A 17000-nucleotide genomic window follows, 5' to 3' on the forward strand; every position below is an offset into this window, starting at 1 on the left:
TACTTTATACTAAAAATTTAATTATAATTTAGCAAAAAAACATATAAGAGTGATGTGTGTGTGTGTGTATATATATATATATATATAATTTTAAGGAAGAACTACTATTTTCCCTTAAAAAATGAATTATAATTTAATTTTTAATTATTTTTATTTTTTATTAATTAATTATATATTTTAAAAATATATTATTATTTCCAAAATTTAATCAATTAAATAATTTATTCATTTATTTCTCAACATTTTTCTCTCTCAAGATAAAATTAAAAATTAATGACATATCTTTTAAAGGCTAAAAATTCAAATTAATCCCTAAAGTACACATGAATAGTCAATGAGTTTAAACTTTTAAAATAGTATAAGCCCAGAGGCCCAATAACAAGTTCAAATATAAAAATGGGCTTCGGTTAATGGGCCCAATGACAGAAGCCCAAACCAAAACAGAGAAAGAATCAAATTAGGTTTTCTGATTTCTCTCGGAACGGAGACGGACTCGAAGTGAAAAGGCCGGGAGGCACCCAACACGCTAGCTTCAACTGTACCCTGCTTCTCTGCTCCTTCACTCTTTAATGGAGTTTACAGCTTCTTCTTCTTCTTCTTCGTCTTCTAGGGTCTTGAATAGCATCAGCCACTTCTCATGTTTAACAACACCCAGACTCCAAAAATCAAGTTTATTTAATCCTTCAAATGTTTCTCTTCGCCTGTCAGCACCATTTTTTCGTGGAGATATCTCTTGCAAATCTTCTCTCAAAGACAGTGCTTCCTTTATTCCTAAGGTCTATATTAACTCCTTTTCCCTTAGTTTTACTCTTTGTTTTTGTAATTTAAATATTGATCTGTGATTTTCTGTTTGATGAAGATGGCTACCCGTGATTTTGAGCTTTCAAATTTGACAGCTTTGTCGCCTTTGGACGGACGGTATTGGGGTAAAGTGCAGGACTTGTCCCCTCATTTGAGTGAATACGGCCTAATTTATTATCGGGTTCTAGTCGAGGTTCATTTTTTTTCCCCGAATTTTAATGGTTGTTTACTTTGATTTTGTATAATCTGTATGTTATTTCTATCGGAAATGGAAGTGCCAAGTAAGTTTGTCATGAAACATTAGGATTTTATCGTGACTCTGCTTTTGGGGCGTCTGGCGGATTAAAAAGATACCAACATTTTGCTTAATTTGGAGAACTGATCATATGGGGAAGCTTGCATTTAAGATTATCATTTAGGAGTCTGATGTTGGTATCATAAATCAGAGCTGGGATGTGGGTTTAAGTTTTTCAAGTACATCATGCTATTGGCTTTAATTGATTCATGGTATGATAGGGAGTTCTTGGTAGGTTATCAAGGTTGCCAGCTATCTTCTGATGAGGTGCATAGGATCCGTCCCTGGTTGAGTTGGATTGTGAAAGAGTAGTTATCTGTACCACAATGAATAATTTTAGGCATTTCAACAAAAATAAATATTTTCTTTGGCTAAACAATCGAGGGTGAGCTGATGCTGAAAATTGGTTCTTACCCTGATAGAAGAATATCTGCAGCTCAAATTTCTAAAGGGACTTTGTTAGAGGGGAGGGGAGGCGGGGTGGGGGGCGGCGCGTGTGATTATAATTATATAAAATGCGCCGGTTAATGCCTAAGAAAGATGGTGGAGTCACAATGGTTTCACTTAAGTACCACATCCTTAGACAGCATTTCCTAGGCATGCACTTCATAACAGAATCAAATTACTGGTAAGTACCGTTTTCTCATGACACTACTACGGTATTAAAGATTTTTGCCGCGAAGGCATAAATAGATAAAGTCGCCACCCGGGTAATAACTGGGACATATTCAGTGTTTCTTCCGAGGGTCATGGATAGCAACTTACTCATTGTAGAGTTTCCACAACCGTCGTTACCATAGCCCAATGTCTAGGTTTAGGATAGTAGGTACGTAAGGTGAAGGTGTTAGGTACCTCTTACACTTGGTCTAATCTTGTTAATTCGAGTCCCAGTTCTCTACTAATGTTTCTAGAAGTCTTATTTATTATTCTTTTATTAAACTTTATCCTAAAAATGCAATTCTAATCCTACACACGCAAGTAATTCACAAAAGTGTTGTTATTTATAAATAATTTTCATGCACAGGTAATTCCTATCTATGGGGTTGCTAATTATTTAAATGATATTTATCAGATGATTAAAATTAATTTATTATTAAGAATTTAATTTACAAATAAATTCAATTTCAAATAACTTTAAGTTTCTATTTAACCTAATTAATTAATTTTTCATCAAGTTACCCTTAGGATAATTAAACTAAATTAATTATGTATATGTGTAATTTATTCTAATATCACATAAGGTCCAAACAATCACAATCTAATAAAGATTTATAACATGCAAATTTATTTTACGATTACCAAGTATTAAATTAAATTTATTTTACATGTTTAGGTTAGTTTAATTTACAAACAAAATTAATTTTAATTTACAAAGTATTTATTTAAATTAATTACATGCAAAAGTCAGTTTAATTTAAAACAAAGTTAATTTTAATTTACCAAATAAAAATCCTATTATTATTGCAATTTCATGTCAATGGTTATTTTAGGAATTTAGGATTATTTACTTGTTAGTAATTGCAGTTACCACTGGGACAAACTACCTTTAAAAAATGATATTCTCTTCTAGTATGACAATGATATTCCTGGCTTACTCCCGTTTAGCTCCATGTAAGCTCTACGCAAATGTTCTCTTTGGTACTTATCTTATGGCTACTTACCAATTTTGTTTGTAATAAAAATAAAGAAACTAAAAAGTAAATAAACTAAAAAAAACAAGAAAATACTAATAACAATTCATATTGGATTCTAACTCTAGTATCCTAAGGGATTCAAATTCCTAATTAGTTACAACTACCTAAGGGTCCAGGTCTTCTAATATGATTTAAACACTTCATAACACTTCTTGAATTAAGAGAACTCAGAAAAATAAATCAAATATCAATTAGAACTCTAGAACACACAAGAACATAAATAAATATACAATTCTCAGATTCTGACAGATTGATAGTAGCAAGAAATTTGATTTTTTAAAAATAGTTATACAAGCCTAAAAATTATGAAAAAATTACAGAAGACAGCCAAAACATCATACAACATCATAAAATTCATAGATTCAACAAAATCCTAGCCAAATAATCTACACAAATCGTAAATTTTCCTAATGACAGAATCGCACTATTTTTTTGTAAAATTTATAACTCACCAACCATAAAAGATATGAATGCGAAACTAATTGGAAAAGATTCATAGGATTCCAAACTTAATTTTAGACACCAGATTTACACAAAAATATTAAGAAACAAGGGAGATATGGGCTACACAAGTCGGGTATCCTGCAAATCGGATTTTACAGGAGCCCTAATTTCAAATAGTCATAACTTACAAAATATTAAAGCTTTTTTAGTGATTCTTGAGCTTAAAATTAATAGAATTTCGTGTAGAATATGAATATAATTTTTTCAAATTTTTTACAGATTCAGAAAATAACGAAAAATAATAAAAATATGAGAGACAGAAAATTGAACATGTGCAGAGTTGTGTATCCCCTTAAATTAAACATGATTACATGATTTATATGAACATATAAAATAAATTAAAAACAAGGAACATAGAATTAAACATTACATGACATAGATTTTGAAAAGAAAATAAAAGAACTAACCTTCAAGAAATATTGCAAGAAAGAAAGAAGAACTAAAAGAAATTTTGGCTATTTCTCTCTTTAAATTTGGGTGAGACTGTGATATGGATGATGTATTTCAACCAATAGAAAGAGAGGGGAAGGGGAAAGGCACCAATAGGGAGTGTGGAAGAGGTGTGGTAGGGTTTGAAGTTCGAGTGTGATAAGGTTCAGATAACTAAAGCAACTGGGATTGAGAAATTTGGATGAGACTGGGATATGGGTGAAGTGTTCCAACTAATAGGAAGAGAGGGAAATGGGGTGACACCAATAGGGAGTGAGGAAGAGAGTGGGGCTAAAGGGAGAGAAAAAGTTTGTATGGGAGAGGGATAGAGAAAAATATATTTTCTTATTTTAATTTTCAAAAAAATAAATTAAAAGGATCATATTTAAAATTCCTAACTATGTTTTCTTAGTCCAATGGGGCCTAATTAAGCTTAATTAGGTACATTTAAAAACTATCCATAGTAAATTTAAACAAAACAAAATTTTATTTAAATTTAATAAAATTCTCAAAAAAACATATTATTATTTTTTTTTAAGATCATGCCACGGAATTAATAATTCAGTTCTATGCCTCCAATTATATCTTACAGCTATATAATTTTTCATCATCGGGTTTTCCACAGTCTCAATGCACATACTTATCATAAAATAAGGGTCTACATACTTATGCCATGGCTATGAGCTGTTGTGTATCATTGTGTGCTCTAGCAGATCAGATTACATAAATTATATTGTGGGTTTATGTTTGTCTCCATCCAAATAATAGCATTTTAAGTTTTTCAATGCTGGTGCTGTAGGTGGTTTCTAGAACTAGTTTCACCGGAAATCTTTTTCGAATTTTATCTTTTCCTATGATGAAGTTCTTAATTCTGTTGTTCTGATATTTTGATACCTTTTCCCCCAAAATATAAAGTTAATGTTAAATCTGGATTCCCTCTTTCAGGTTAAATGGTTGCTGAAACTCTCACAAATTCCTGAAGTCACTGAGGTTCCCAACTTTAGTGAAGAAGCTCAGATTTATTTGCAAGAATTGATTGATGGGTTTAGCATGGATGATGCCTTGGAGGTTAAAAATATTGAGAAAGTCACAAACCATGATGTAAAAGCAGTGGAATACTTCTTGAAAAAGAAATGCCAATCACATCCAGAGATTGCTAAGGTTGAAGTATTACAGTAGTTGCTCTATGCACTAGAAGCAACTTGCTTCTATCCATCTGATGGAATCCACAATTATAGAATATCTCTTGAAATTATTATGATTTCGTAACCACCTCTTTCTTTCTCTCTTACGCTGCAGGTGCTCGAATTTTTCCATTTTGCTTGCACATCTGAGGATATTAACAATTTGGCCCATGCATTAATGCTTAAAGAATCAATGAACAAGGTCATGTTTCCTGTAATGGATGAATTGATCACAGCATTATGCAACATGGCTGAAGATCATGCTTCCATTCCAATGCTTTCCCGCACTCATGGACAGGTAAAAGAGCTGTCTCTTGGATGCAATGATTATTGGAATGTAGTTTTGCAATTAGCCAATAAGTTTCTCTCTGGTATTCTAACTTTAAGAAGGATGTCGGACACCTAGTTGTTTTAACAAACCTACCCTAAGGTGTCCATCCACATCTTGGTTTATCTTTTAACTTTGTTTTTTTCTTTGCTGTAAAGATTGTTGGTTTTTTTATAATTTAGACAGTATCTTTTATGTAGTATTGGTTTGGCATAACTGTAGTTATAAGCTTATGACTTCGTTATTCTTTATTCTACTGTAGCCAGCTTCACCTACGACTTTGGGAAAGGAAATGGCAGTTTTTGCTGCCAGGTTAAGCGAACAAAGGCAGGAAATTTCTCAAGTTAAGATAAAGGGGAAGTTTGCTGGTGCAGTTGGAAATTACAATGCACACATTGTTGCATATCCTGCTATCGATTGGCCCCTAATTGCCAAAGAGTTTGTGGAATCTCTGGGATTGTGTTTTAATCCCTATGTTACTCAGGTACATCATTCGAGCTTAATCTTTCTGGTGACATCGTATCAGATTCTGATTTCATATCGTAAAGGTCTTATTCTATCAGTTTTGATTGAGACTAAGAAATGCAGTTAGCTGGTTGATAATTTCGCACTAATGCATCCAAACATGCTCAGTAACTAGCTCATCTGTTTTCAATGAATCAATGCTTAAATATGCTGCAAAGGATAAAATCTTTTCATGGGTTTCAATATAAATATTGGAACTATTTGCATAGAAAATATGCAGTGAGTGGGGGATGAAAGATGGCAGGGTTTTGGAATTGTTGAGTGACTGTATGGTGGAGTTCATGCAAGCTTCTTCTTCTTCTTCTTCTTCTCTTTTCCTTTTCTGAAATTTTGGTTCCTATTTTCATTGATGTCACTTGATTTGTCTTGATAATGCCATTATTAAAATCAATAACGGCATTATTTGTTTTTCTGATTATGTGTTTGTATACTTTTTTTGCAGATTGAACCACATGATTATATGGCAAGACTTTTTCATGCAATTATGATATTTAACACTATATTAATTGACTTTGATAGAGATATATGGGGCTATATATCCTTAGCATACTTTAAGCAGGTAGGCATTGTTGTGTCAGATTTACATTGTTATATAGTTATATACTTATATCACACTAGAAAGGTAATTAGTTCATGATTTGAAGCAGATAACTAAGGCTGGTGAGATTGGTTCCTCAACAATGCCTCACAAAGTAAATCCTATTGATTTTGAAAATAGTGAAGGTAATCTTGGTAAAGCCAATGGAAGTTTATCTCATCTCAGTGAGAAGTTACCTATTTCACGTTGGCAGGTAAGAAATGGTTCATTTACTTTTTAACGTATTCCTTTTGTGTTCCATGCCTGCTTAGTCTGTTCAAGTTGTTGCTTCTAGTTTCTATGGCTGTGTGTGTGAAATTTCAAGTTAAAAGAGTTGTGTTGAAAGCCTACCTATAGGAAGCTGCTGCAGTATTGTCTTGTTTTTAACCTAGGTTACAGCATTGAGTAAGTACTATTTGCTTATTAAATCCCTGATTCAACTCTACTCCTGCATAAGTTCTCATGGGCCTTAAGGAGTAGTTTTAGGTATCAGTTGTATTTTGATGTGCCCATAATATAGATCATAGTCATTGGCTATTTACAATTCGGGTGTTTTTCTGTCCTGACAATTATAATTTTTTTGCATCTATTCTAATTTCAGCGTGACTTGACTGATTCAACTGTTTTAAGGAATGTGGGTGAGGGCTTGGGACATTCTCTTCTTGCCTACAAAAGTGCATTGCAGGGAATGGGGAAGCTTCAGGTATGCTATATGATATAAATGTGATGCTTCTCATTTCCCAGGAGATGTGGGGAAAGTAGTTATTTTCATGTTACATTTATGCAGAAGAATTCAGGAGTAACTGTCAAATCAAATATTAAGTTAGGTGTTGATTGGTAACTGTTCTGATTGTGTACGTGTTTCATTTAGGTGAATGAAAATCGTTTGAGTGAAGATCTGAACCAATCATGGGAAGTGCTTGCTGAGCCAATACAGACAGTATGTACCTTTTAATCTGTTGATCACTTTTTCTTCTTTGGTGAACAAGTCTTTATTTCTCAATTTTGACAGATGGATGCATTTTTAATGCCAAAGCTTGAACCTTTTCACGTTCTATATTCAAAATGTTCCTTGCTTCCATTTTCAAATTGTTCCCCATGCATATTCACTGTTGATTAATTATGTGTAGGTAATGCGACGATATGGTGTTCCTGAGCCTTATGAGAAGCTAAAAGAGCTAACCAGAGGAAGAGCTGTTACTAAAGGGAGTATAAGAGAATTTATTGAAGGCTTGGCATTGCCAAAAGAAGCAAAATCCTATCTTTTGGAGTTGACACCCCATACCTATGTCGGAGCAGCTATTGAATTGGGTAAATCTGTGAATGTTACAATGAATTTAATAAATGGGGTGAGAGCTATATAAACTGATACTGGAAAGTTGCCCAAGATAATCAACACATATGATGGCCATATTTAGGATAAGATCGAATACCAGGCTGCTACATGGATCATGACCAGGTACAATGTGGTATTTAGTATGCTTAAATTGGGGAGGGGAAAAAGGATGTCAGATTTCCTGCTTAAAGAGTGTTATTTTGTTAGTGAAAGTGAATTTGTCTCTCATATCATATATTACCATGCTAGGGAGCTATTTTCCCCTGTTATCCCTCTAAATAGGGTCCTGTAAGGGAGTAATTTCAAGGAGTTTTACCTTGAAACAGTTTTATAAGAAATAGTAGCACTCAAACGGTGACCCTCAGAAGAATGAGGGATGAAGTTTTGTAATGGTATTTATTATATTGAGCTTATAATCGATTCTCGGGTTTGATTTGCCGTTTCATTTCCCTTGGTGTCTGAAACTAGTCGGGTTGGGACATGTTAGCATCTCACTTTCTGCTAAAAGGTTTCGCATTTTAGGCTCACAAATTTTATGATGCTGAATTCTTATTTTCAATTGTTGACAGTTTGGGGACAAATAAATGCTCTATTAAACAAATTGGTAAATGATGCAACTATATCAGTGAATTGTGAATGCTATTATGTCAGATTCAACCAAAAGAAACTTCATTTCCAGGTATTCTTTTTAATGAAAATGCTGTTCATGGGCATTATTTCAGCAGAAGTTTCTCATGGTTGTCAGATTTTTCCAAGAGGCCAATATGTGCACTTTTACCTCCTCCTGTGGGGTTTTTGTTTTTGAGGACTGTACTACTTGTTCTGTTTGTATTATATAAGCTGTATTGCTAGATAGATTATAGAAAAGGTGCTCCAATGGTACAAGCCTGATGACATTAATGGCCTAAAAGCATTGAAGCCCACATTTTACCTGGAGAAATTTTATCGTCTTAATGTCTATGTTAGAAAGTAACTGGTGAGAAAAACATTTTCTTAGAGTATCAAAAATTAATTTAAAATTAAATTTGATAAGTTTATCAAAATAATAAAACAATTTTTTTTTTTTTTTAACATTGAAAGTGTTTTTTTGGGCCATCAAACAATGTAATTCAATATTACAAACTGAACAACTTATCATTGGTTTATTGTATTTGGGTTACATCAGTTGACCAAACTAGTATTGTATATGGTAGGTTTATTGTATTTTGTTAAATTAAATTGATAAAGCCGATTTGATAGTATTTAAATTGAAATCAACAAATTAAATTGTACATATTCAATTTTCATATCAAGTGGGTTATACATGTTTAATTTTCATATTAAGCGGGTTGGGATTGGTATGAGTGATTTTTTACTTTTTCCAATACTTTTTAGGCTTTTATAATTTAATTTTTATTAAACATATTTCATATAAGTAATATCATACACTAATTAAAAAATAAATATTATTTTAAAATATATTATTCAATAAAAATAGATAATAATAAAATGAGGTTATTTATATTTTTTACTTTAAAGGGTAATTATCACATACAATCACTCAATTTTATGAGTTTTTTTATAAAAGTAATTAAACTTTAATTTCTTTTATAAAAATTATTGAATTTTAATTTGTTTTTATAAAATCACTGTAATTAAAAGTTAAAAATTTTCATATTAATTTACTGATTTGTCAACTATTTTACAAATAAAATTATCTAATTATTGGTTACTGATGGGAAAGAAATGAAAAAAGGGAGAGAGCTTGACAGCGAGGGAGGTAACGGGATGTTTTATTCATCCTATTTTTTTTTTTTTAAGAAATTAATAAAATAATATAATTTTATTTGTAAAATAATTGATAAGTTAGTAAATTATTCTGAAAATTTTTAATTTTTAATTACAGTGACTTTTATGAAATTAAATTAAAGTTTAATTACTTTTATGAAAATATTCATAAAATTGAGTAAGCGCGTGTGATATTTACCCTTACTTTAAAAAAAAAAAATGAAAAATTCGATTTATAATTATTTTCGAATCATAACTAACATTTAAATATATAAAATTATTAATTTCGAATTAAATTTAATTAGGTTAATCAATTAAGCAGTTTCTTTATACAACTCTAGACCAAATCAGATTCTTCCAAAATCTTTATCCATAGTAGGTGAATTGTTAATATGAATGCTCTACTATGATCCTTTAATAAGTTGAATTGGGTTTTATAATGCTATGGAATCTGTTTGTGGATATAGAACCTATCTATCTATGGCGGGTTGAAATCGAAATAAACTCTGATCCTAAATAATAATGGACTACTTATTGTGACACTGGCACGAATTCCTATGGAGCATGGAGATGCGAGTTGTGGCGTACCCCATCTTCGTACTGAACGATTACATGTATCTATACGTAATGCAAAACCATAAGAAGTTAAAGTATAAACCAACAAAAAGATGGGAGGCTTTGCTTTGCTACCATATCCCTTGAATGAGAGCAGAGCCACGAGTATTTTAGCGATGGTAATTAGCCTTTCCCAGTCGCCCACTTGATCATCCCATCTGTTGAGCACCATCCACGTGGCATTGCACAGTTAACTGCTTATCTAGTCTCCTACAGTCTATTCCAAGTTTCCTTGACATCAAGAGACTAAAATCATTACCCACTAGCAAGGGCCAACCTTTCAAGTTAAACCAGCTATAACTAAACATGGAGACTGGAATAGCTTGCTGTGCTCGTGGGGCGTTGTTGCCTGGTATTTCTTCTCAGCACTCTAAAGCTCTAGCTTCTCCATCCTCCTTCACCGCCAGGGTATGTCAATTATTTACAGCCTGGTAATCTTAAAAACTTTTTGTTCAAGGAAAGAAAGAGCGAATATCAAGTTATCAAGTTACGGAGTCAATTGCCTCTACCTGCTCATAGTTTTTGTCAAGCTTGCAACTTGCAAGATATGAATGATAATCATGCAAATATTAAACAAGAAGAACTTGCATATTTAAGAATTTAAACTTGTGAAAATATGATGGATGGGCAAATTTAAGTTAGAAACTGAAAATGGGATGTTCAAAATGCATGACAGAATCTGAAATCAAGTTCACTGTTTGGGGAATCATTGCGGTTGGTACCAAGATCATCCCTCCAAGTTTTAAATACAAAGAACGCTTTGCTTGTGACCAAATGTGAGATTGGTGACAGCTTGGTAAGTTACAGAGACATTTATGTTTCTTAAATAGGTTATTGTTGGTCATAACCTGAATGACTTTTATGGTTTATGTGATTGTAGGAAGAGTTCCTGACAAAGGCAACCCCAGATAAGGGACTTGTTAGGTTGTTGATGTGCATGGGAGAGGCATTAAGGACTATTGCATTCAAGGTCAGGACAGCTTCTTGTGGAGGAACAGCATGTGTCAATTCCTTTGGAGATGAGCAGCTCGCTGTTGATATGCTTGCCAACAAGCTTCTTTTCGAGGTTGGACTCAAAGAAAATGATTTACTGCTTTTTTTATCTTGCTTAATGTGTGTTTGAATAATTGCTAAATGGAGTTCTGTTGTCAATTCTCAACTGAGAAACATGAATAGACCCTTTGAGATTCTCCAGTGAAGCATGTTTTACATGTTGGATTGGATCCATGAGTAAAATCTTTTCATTTTAAACTCAGCATTGCATAAAATTTTGTCCAAAAAAGTCTTTTGTAAGTTTCTGACTCATTCTTAGCTCTTTCTACGAAAAAATTGTTCATGATCAATTTAGATGCAGAGTTTCCCTGACATTAAGGCGTACCAAAATCTGAAATTTGGAGTTTATGTATTAATCAGACAAAAGCAATTTCTCCCTGAATGCACTTCTGCATACATTCCTTACTTTTAGAATCTGCATTGGAATGTGGAAGTAATGTGTCTTAGGTTTGATGTGCAGGCCTTGACTTACTCTCACTTTTGCAAATATGCTTGCTCTGAAGAAGTTCCTGAACTGCAAGACATGGGAGGCCCAGCTGAAGGTCTGCATGTTCTACAGTTTGTTTAAGATTCTGATTTTGAAATCAGAAATCAATATATGTAGCTTCTATACCTCTAAGAGGGAAAGAACACTAATTAAATTCTTGCAATACAAACAGGTGGATTTAGTGTTGCTTTTGATCCACTTGATGGTTCGAGTATTGTGGACACAAATTTCTCTGTGGGCACCATCTTTGGAGTGTGGCCAGGAGATAAATTAATTGGAGTAAAAGGAAGAGATCAAGTTGCAGCAGCAATGGGGATTTATGGTCCAAGAACTACATATGTTCTTGCTCTTAAAGACTACCCTGGAACCCACGAGTTCCTTCTTCTAGACGAAGGTGTGCATTCAACATTATAATTCTAATACTCGACTTCTGAGATTAGAAATTTTCTGTTACTGTCATGGTCATCCACCAAATTATTGATAAACTTGAGATCTTGCTAGTCCAAAAGGAGTTTCTGTCCCTTCTAAAAGACTATGAACTTAGGGTCTCTCTCTATCTATCTTCCAGGAAAATGGCAACATGTGAAGGAGACAACAGAAGTTGGTGAAGGAAAACTATTCTCCCCTGGAAATTTGAGAGCCACATTTGACAACCCTGACTATGACAAGGTTTCTATTGTAATTTTACCTATTATATTTGATGGAGGAGGGTTTCTGTTGTTTTCAAGTTTTGGTAAACTAAAAAACTAGCTTCCTCTTAATAACTTCTTTTTTTTTTTTTTTTTTGGTCAACCCAACAGTTGATCAGCTACTATGTGAAAGAAAAATACACCTTGAGATACACAGGAGGAATGGTGCCAGATGTTAATCAGGTAATTACAACTTTATAATATAATTCCAAAATTTTGACATGTTCTGGATGTGGCTGAAAGGATTTGGAATATCTTTATTCTCAGATCATTGTAAAAGAGAAGGGTGTCTTCACAAATGTGACATCACCATCTTCCAAAGCCAAGTTGAGATTGTTATTTGAGGTAGCTCCTTTGGGATTATTGGTTGAGAAGGCTGGAGGATACAGTAGTGATGGTTATCAGTCTGTGCTAGACAAGGAGATCAAAAATCTCGACGATAGAACTCAAGTTGCTTATGGATCCAAGAATGAGATCATCCGGTTTGAAGAAACTCTATATGGGAAATCAAGACTCAAGGCTGGTGGAGTTCCTGTTGGAGCTACTGCTTAAAGTGAAAGTGCTAGCTTCCCAGTTCTCATGTCTTTCCTTTTACGAGTTTGTAAGATAGCGCCTGAAACATTCATTTATTGGAGACTTAGAATTAACAGGTTGAACTTGTGTTGAAATTAGAAGGCAAGCAGGAATGCATATTTTGCTCTCTGGTATGTGTGATTGAAGTATGTAGAATTGGAACTTAAGGGAAGTACATCCTGTTACATCTTAAGGTTAGGTGATCTTAAATTTTGCCCGATTATTGATTGCTAACTACATCCTCATTAAGACTATTAGAAATCATTGTGAATGGAACAGCTAAAATTTTTTGAGCACCTTATGTCTCAGAAGTCTCTGCAGAGTATATAATACATGCTCTGACATGAGAGGCAGTCGTAGTGAGTTGTGAGTTCAGTCTTTGTTCTTCAAAGGACAGTTTTCAAAGAGGCATTGAAATAAAAGAAGCATATATCTGCTTTGCAATTAACAATTTTTCATTTTCAAGAGAGGAAATTAATGATAAATTCAGAAGAATCTGATTGAACAATTGTAAATCCCTAAGGTGGTAGTCTTGGAGTTGCCCATATTCCTTTGTCTTCTTTGAACATGCCAATTCTCACACTGCTTCATAGGATTCTTTCACAAAGAAACAATGAATATATATTATCAGAACCAGCTTTCTTTTCTATTTCATCATGTTCATAATCCAGAGATTATATATCCATGTCTAGATTTTGCATTCAATGAAAGGTGAGCCTAAAGGTTAAATTGTTCACCTTGTGACAGAAGCACTCAACAACAAAGCAGGTTACTAAATAATAATGGTATGCATTCTCTTGTTTTCATTCAAGCATCTTAAAATTGCACTAATTGAAACACATGTATGCATATATGAATGCTGGCACACTTTCACCTTCCACAGGCGCTTGAAGGGGCAGAAGCAAAATGGCGTGGATCTGTAGGAGGCATAGTTGATGCACCTATAGACAAAGTCTGGACTATAGTCTCTGAAACTAAAAGACTACCAGAATGGATGCCAATGGTTGAAAGGTGCAATGACTTAGAAGGAGATGAAGGAGTTCCAGGCTATGTTCGGTTAGTCTCTGGCTTCATGTTCCCTCAACAAGATGGTGAAAGATCATGGATTAAGGAGAGGTTGGTTTCTATGGACTTCACATCCCATAGCTACGCTTACAAAATGGAAGCAAGCAATGTAGGCTTAGATGGATCCGTAAATACATTAAGACTTGTGGATTATGGGGATGATTCCACACTAGTTAACTGGTCATTTGAGATTAACCCTTTAGAAGGTGCATCTGAGGACAATCTTATGGACTATCTGGGATTTCTGTATAAATCCTGCATTAATAGGATTGAGGGAGCCATAGAAGCTGCATCAAAGAAGTTTGAATAGCATGGCTATATGCCTTATTGTGTTACGCTATTTACACGCATATTTGACATTTCAGTTAAAACTACAATCAAGAAAAGCACACTCACATATATAAATATGTTTTCCAAGGAATGCAGCCAACTAAGTTGTTGATCTGTTAAAAGGAAAATACTTCTATTTCAGTTAAAAGCACTGCCTTTGCTTTTTGTTTTTTAAAAAATCAATTACTCTACTCAGGGTTGGTTGAGTGACAATACGCACTTATACCCCATTTAAAGGCACGTTCGAGTAGTACAGTTACCATTTATTGAGAGGGTTTTAATATAATTGCATTTCGATTCAAAAAGATTAATCTTTCATCAAACCATAAAAGGTAAAAATACATGAATATTTTTCAATAAGATTTTCGATTGCTATTATTTTAATCCTTCAGTAATTAGTTGTTGATCATTAATCGGTAGTTGTTGATTATTAATCATTCACTATAATTATTAAACTAAATATACTACAATTTTTTTAATTAGATTGTAATTAAAAGATTTTTTCATTTAAATTCAATTCGTAATGAGTAAAAATATAAATCTATCAGATTCATTAAATTTCATTATCTATTATACATCTTAATTATCAATTTAAGTAAGAATTTTTCATAATTAGAAAACTCAACACCTAAGATTATTTATTTATTTATTTCTATGGCTTGATAGGTGAAGACAAAATGTAGGTAAGTAGGACCATCAGGGAATAAGATTAGAAAGGAGAGCCTTGGGAACCTTCCTCTGGGCTTGCAATTGAATGTGTAGGATGGACTGGAGCCCCATTTGAGGCCAATCTTGATAAGCTGATTAACAATCAATTATTGTGGTCTTCTGGGGCTAATAATTTTTATTGGAATTTTTTTTAATTAAAAATATCATCAAAAATTTAAAAGCAATAACTCAAGTGACTTTTTTTTTTAATTTTTTACTATTTTTCTTTTTTTTTTAAATAAAAAAATTTCCATTCAAATAACCGGATGCAATTACGCAAGTAAAACCCATAGAATACATCTCCCATATTTATTTTCATCGACAGAACTTGAAGAAGAAAAAAGATATTTCTTACAAAGATATAGAGAATAAAAAAATAATTTTTTTTTTTTTTATTTTCCTTTACATGCATATAGGCAGGTGAAAATCACGTTGAGCTTTAGGTAAGATCACTTTGATGTTATGGTTGCTTGAAAACTTGTCCATCAGGTTGAAGAAAAAAATTTTCAAGTTCATGTAAAGATAATTTTTCTTTCAAGCTGATAAATTCACCTAAGAGAATAGAAACAAAAAGTCATATCCAAAATCCCCACGGAAAGAAGCAAAAGATAACCAAATGGTGATTTTATTTTATTTTATTTTATTTTTAAAAAATCATATGTAACATATAAGTTTAATGTGATAGATCACAAAGGTCAAGCTTAGAAAAAAAAAAATACATGAAAAAGAATGACCCTATAATTCAAATCCCACTTCATATTTTCACAAGAAACAAAGGGTAAAATAAATGAAAAAAGTAGATGACCATTGTTTTCTATTCTAAAACCAAAAGACAAAATTTATGGTAATAATGGAATCATGTGTTGTCTCTAATATTGTGTATGCGTGGAAAGAAAGAGAAGTAGAGGACGAAAGGCTAATGAAAAAGAAAATGGGAAAATAAAGGTGGAAAAGATGTTTTATTTGGAAATTGATAGCCATATATATCTAATTTAATTTTGATCTTTTAATTTCTTTAAGCATTTTAAAATTGCAGCTAAGCTAAGATAGATATTGATATATGTGAAATGTCATGATCCAAATTCTAGACCAAACCGGCACTAGAACTTGGATCAGTATAAGTTCCCCAAAACCCGTAATAAGCTTGACTATTTCTAACCCAATCATAGCCCATAACCATAGTCCAATTTCAAGAAAACAAACGGATGAAGTCCAGCCATAAATTGGACTGTTCAATGGAGAGTATTAACTAAACACAAAATAACTCAATTTAGGGAGCACAGCTCACCCTCTCAATCATCAAGTAGATAAATAATCAAATGGAAGCTCAGATCCCTCATCCAAGGTAAATACTCATCTCAAACATTCCAACATACCCATATAATATGTTTACAACTTCAAAGAAATAAATTATTACAGTTTCAATCAAGATTAGAACACTACTAGCACATGCGGAGTTTTAAAATATAAATAAGGAAATAAGAACATAATAAATCTGCTTCTGATAAATCTGCGAGGAAGAAACCAGGTTAAACTCAAAGAGCTCTCCTAGTACCTGAGGAAAAATAGTTGAATAGGAGTAAGCGTTTGACTCATAAAATAAGATATTGATTTTAAATACAATTTCTATAACTATCTAAGGCTAATACATTTCTAGATATAAAATGTAACATATACAAACATATTCAACCAAATTCAAATAATACTCTCACAAAAGATAATTTGGAGTACGCACACACTCGTGTGTTTCAACAACATATATACATATTGGAGCTGGTCCTCTATACAGCTCTCTTAATTCTAATACCTGCCAGTGAGATCAACTCGAGCTGCACTTTCTCTTAATAATCCAAGTGTGGGGGTCAACGAGATCAACTCAAAGTCGTACTCTCCCCGACTTATCCACATATAAGGATCGGATTCCAATGAGTCAAGCTCCAGCCGTTCTACCTGTCCTACCCATATCCATACACACACCATAAGCACGCCGACATACGTACACAGCTCCAAATCACCTTAAGGCAACATCCACAACAATAT

At 33.0% G+C, this 17000-nt stretch overlaps 3 protein-coding genes across 4 annotated transcripts; all 3 read left to right on the top strand.

The window, feature by feature from the left end:
- Positions 1-470: 470 nt before the first annotated feature.
- On the top strand, positions 471-8118 carry LOC110664317 (uncharacterized). 2 transcript variants are annotated; one of them, XM_021823940.2, is made up of 10 exons: positions 471-776; positions 860-994; positions 4669-4884; positions 5023-5205; positions 5498-5719; positions 6203-6319; positions 6408-6551; positions 6939-7040; positions 7209-7277; positions 7468-8118. In XM_021823940.2, exons 1-10 carry the CDS (start codon positions 570-572, stop codon positions 7699-7701), a joined length of 1629 nt encoding a protein of 542 aa, XP_021679632.2. In that variant the 5' UTR covers positions 471-569; the 3' UTR covers positions 7702-8118. The 2 variants fall into 2 exon arrangements, with proteins under 2 accessions (XP_021679632.2, XP_058007783.1); XM_058151800.1 differs by lacking the exon at positions 860-994.
- Positions 8119-10199: 2081 nt separating this feature from the next.
- On the top strand, positions 10200-13050 carry LOC110664318 (sedoheptulose-1,7-bisphosphatase, chloroplastic). Its single transcript, XM_021823941.2, has 8 exons — positions 10200-10463; positions 10732-10851; positions 10936-11121; positions 11569-11650; positions 11768-11989; positions 12164-12264; positions 12396-12467; positions 12552-13050. The coding sequence occupies exons 1-8, from the start codon at positions 10362-10364 to the stop codon at positions 12834-12836; spliced, it is 1170 nt and encodes a 389-aa protein (XP_021679633.2). The 5' UTR covers positions 10200-10361; the 3' UTR covers positions 12837-13050.
- A 139-nt stretch (positions 13051-13189) lies between these two features.
- On the top strand, positions 13190-14343 carry LOC110664319 (uncharacterized). The gene is made up of 2 exons (XM_021823942.2): positions 13190-13642; positions 13741-14343. The coding sequence occupies exons 1-2, from the start codon at positions 13640-13642 to the stop codon at positions 14230-14232; spliced, it is 495 nt and encodes a 164-aa protein (XP_021679634.2). The 5' UTR covers positions 13190-13639; the 3' UTR covers positions 14233-14343.
- Positions 14344-17000: the final 2657 nt, after the last annotated feature.

The sequence above is a fragment of the Hevea brasiliensis genome, chromosome 8 (assembly GCF_030052815.1).
Source record: "Hevea brasiliensis isolate MT/VB/25A 57/8 chromosome 8, ASM3005281v1, whole genome shotgun sequence".
Classification (NCBI taxonomy): Eukaryota; Viridiplantae; Streptophyta; class Magnoliopsida; order Malpighiales; family Euphorbiaceae; genus Hevea; species Hevea brasiliensis.

Excerpts from the sequence above, each read along its gene's own strand:
- LOC110664317 (XM_021823940.2), top strand. The coding sequence starts at position 570 with ATGGAGTTTACAGCTTCTTCTTCTTCTTCTTCGTCTTCTAGGGTCTTG. Across the intron at positions 6,320-6,407 it reads CCTTAGCATACTTTAAGCAG|ATAACTAAGGCTGGTGAGAT; the intron begins GTAGGCATTGTT and ends GATTTGAAGCAG. Across the intron at positions 7,041-7,208 it reads AGGGAATGGGGAAGCTTCAG|GTGAATGAAAATCGTTTGAG; the intron begins GTATGCTATATG and ends TGTTTCATTTAG.
- LOC110664318 (XM_021823941.2), top strand. The coding sequence starts at position 10,362 with ATGGAGACTGGAATAGCTTGCTGTGCTCGTGGGGCGTTGTTGCCTGGT. Across the intron at positions 10,464-10,731 it reads CATCCTCCTTCACCGCCAGG|AATCTGAAATCAAGTTCACT; the intron begins GTATGTCAATTA and ends AATGCATGACAG. Across the intron at positions 10,852-10,935 it reads GTGAGATTGGTGACAGCTTG|GAAGAGTTCCTGACAAAGGC; the intron begins GTAAGTTACAGA and ends ATGTGATTGTAG.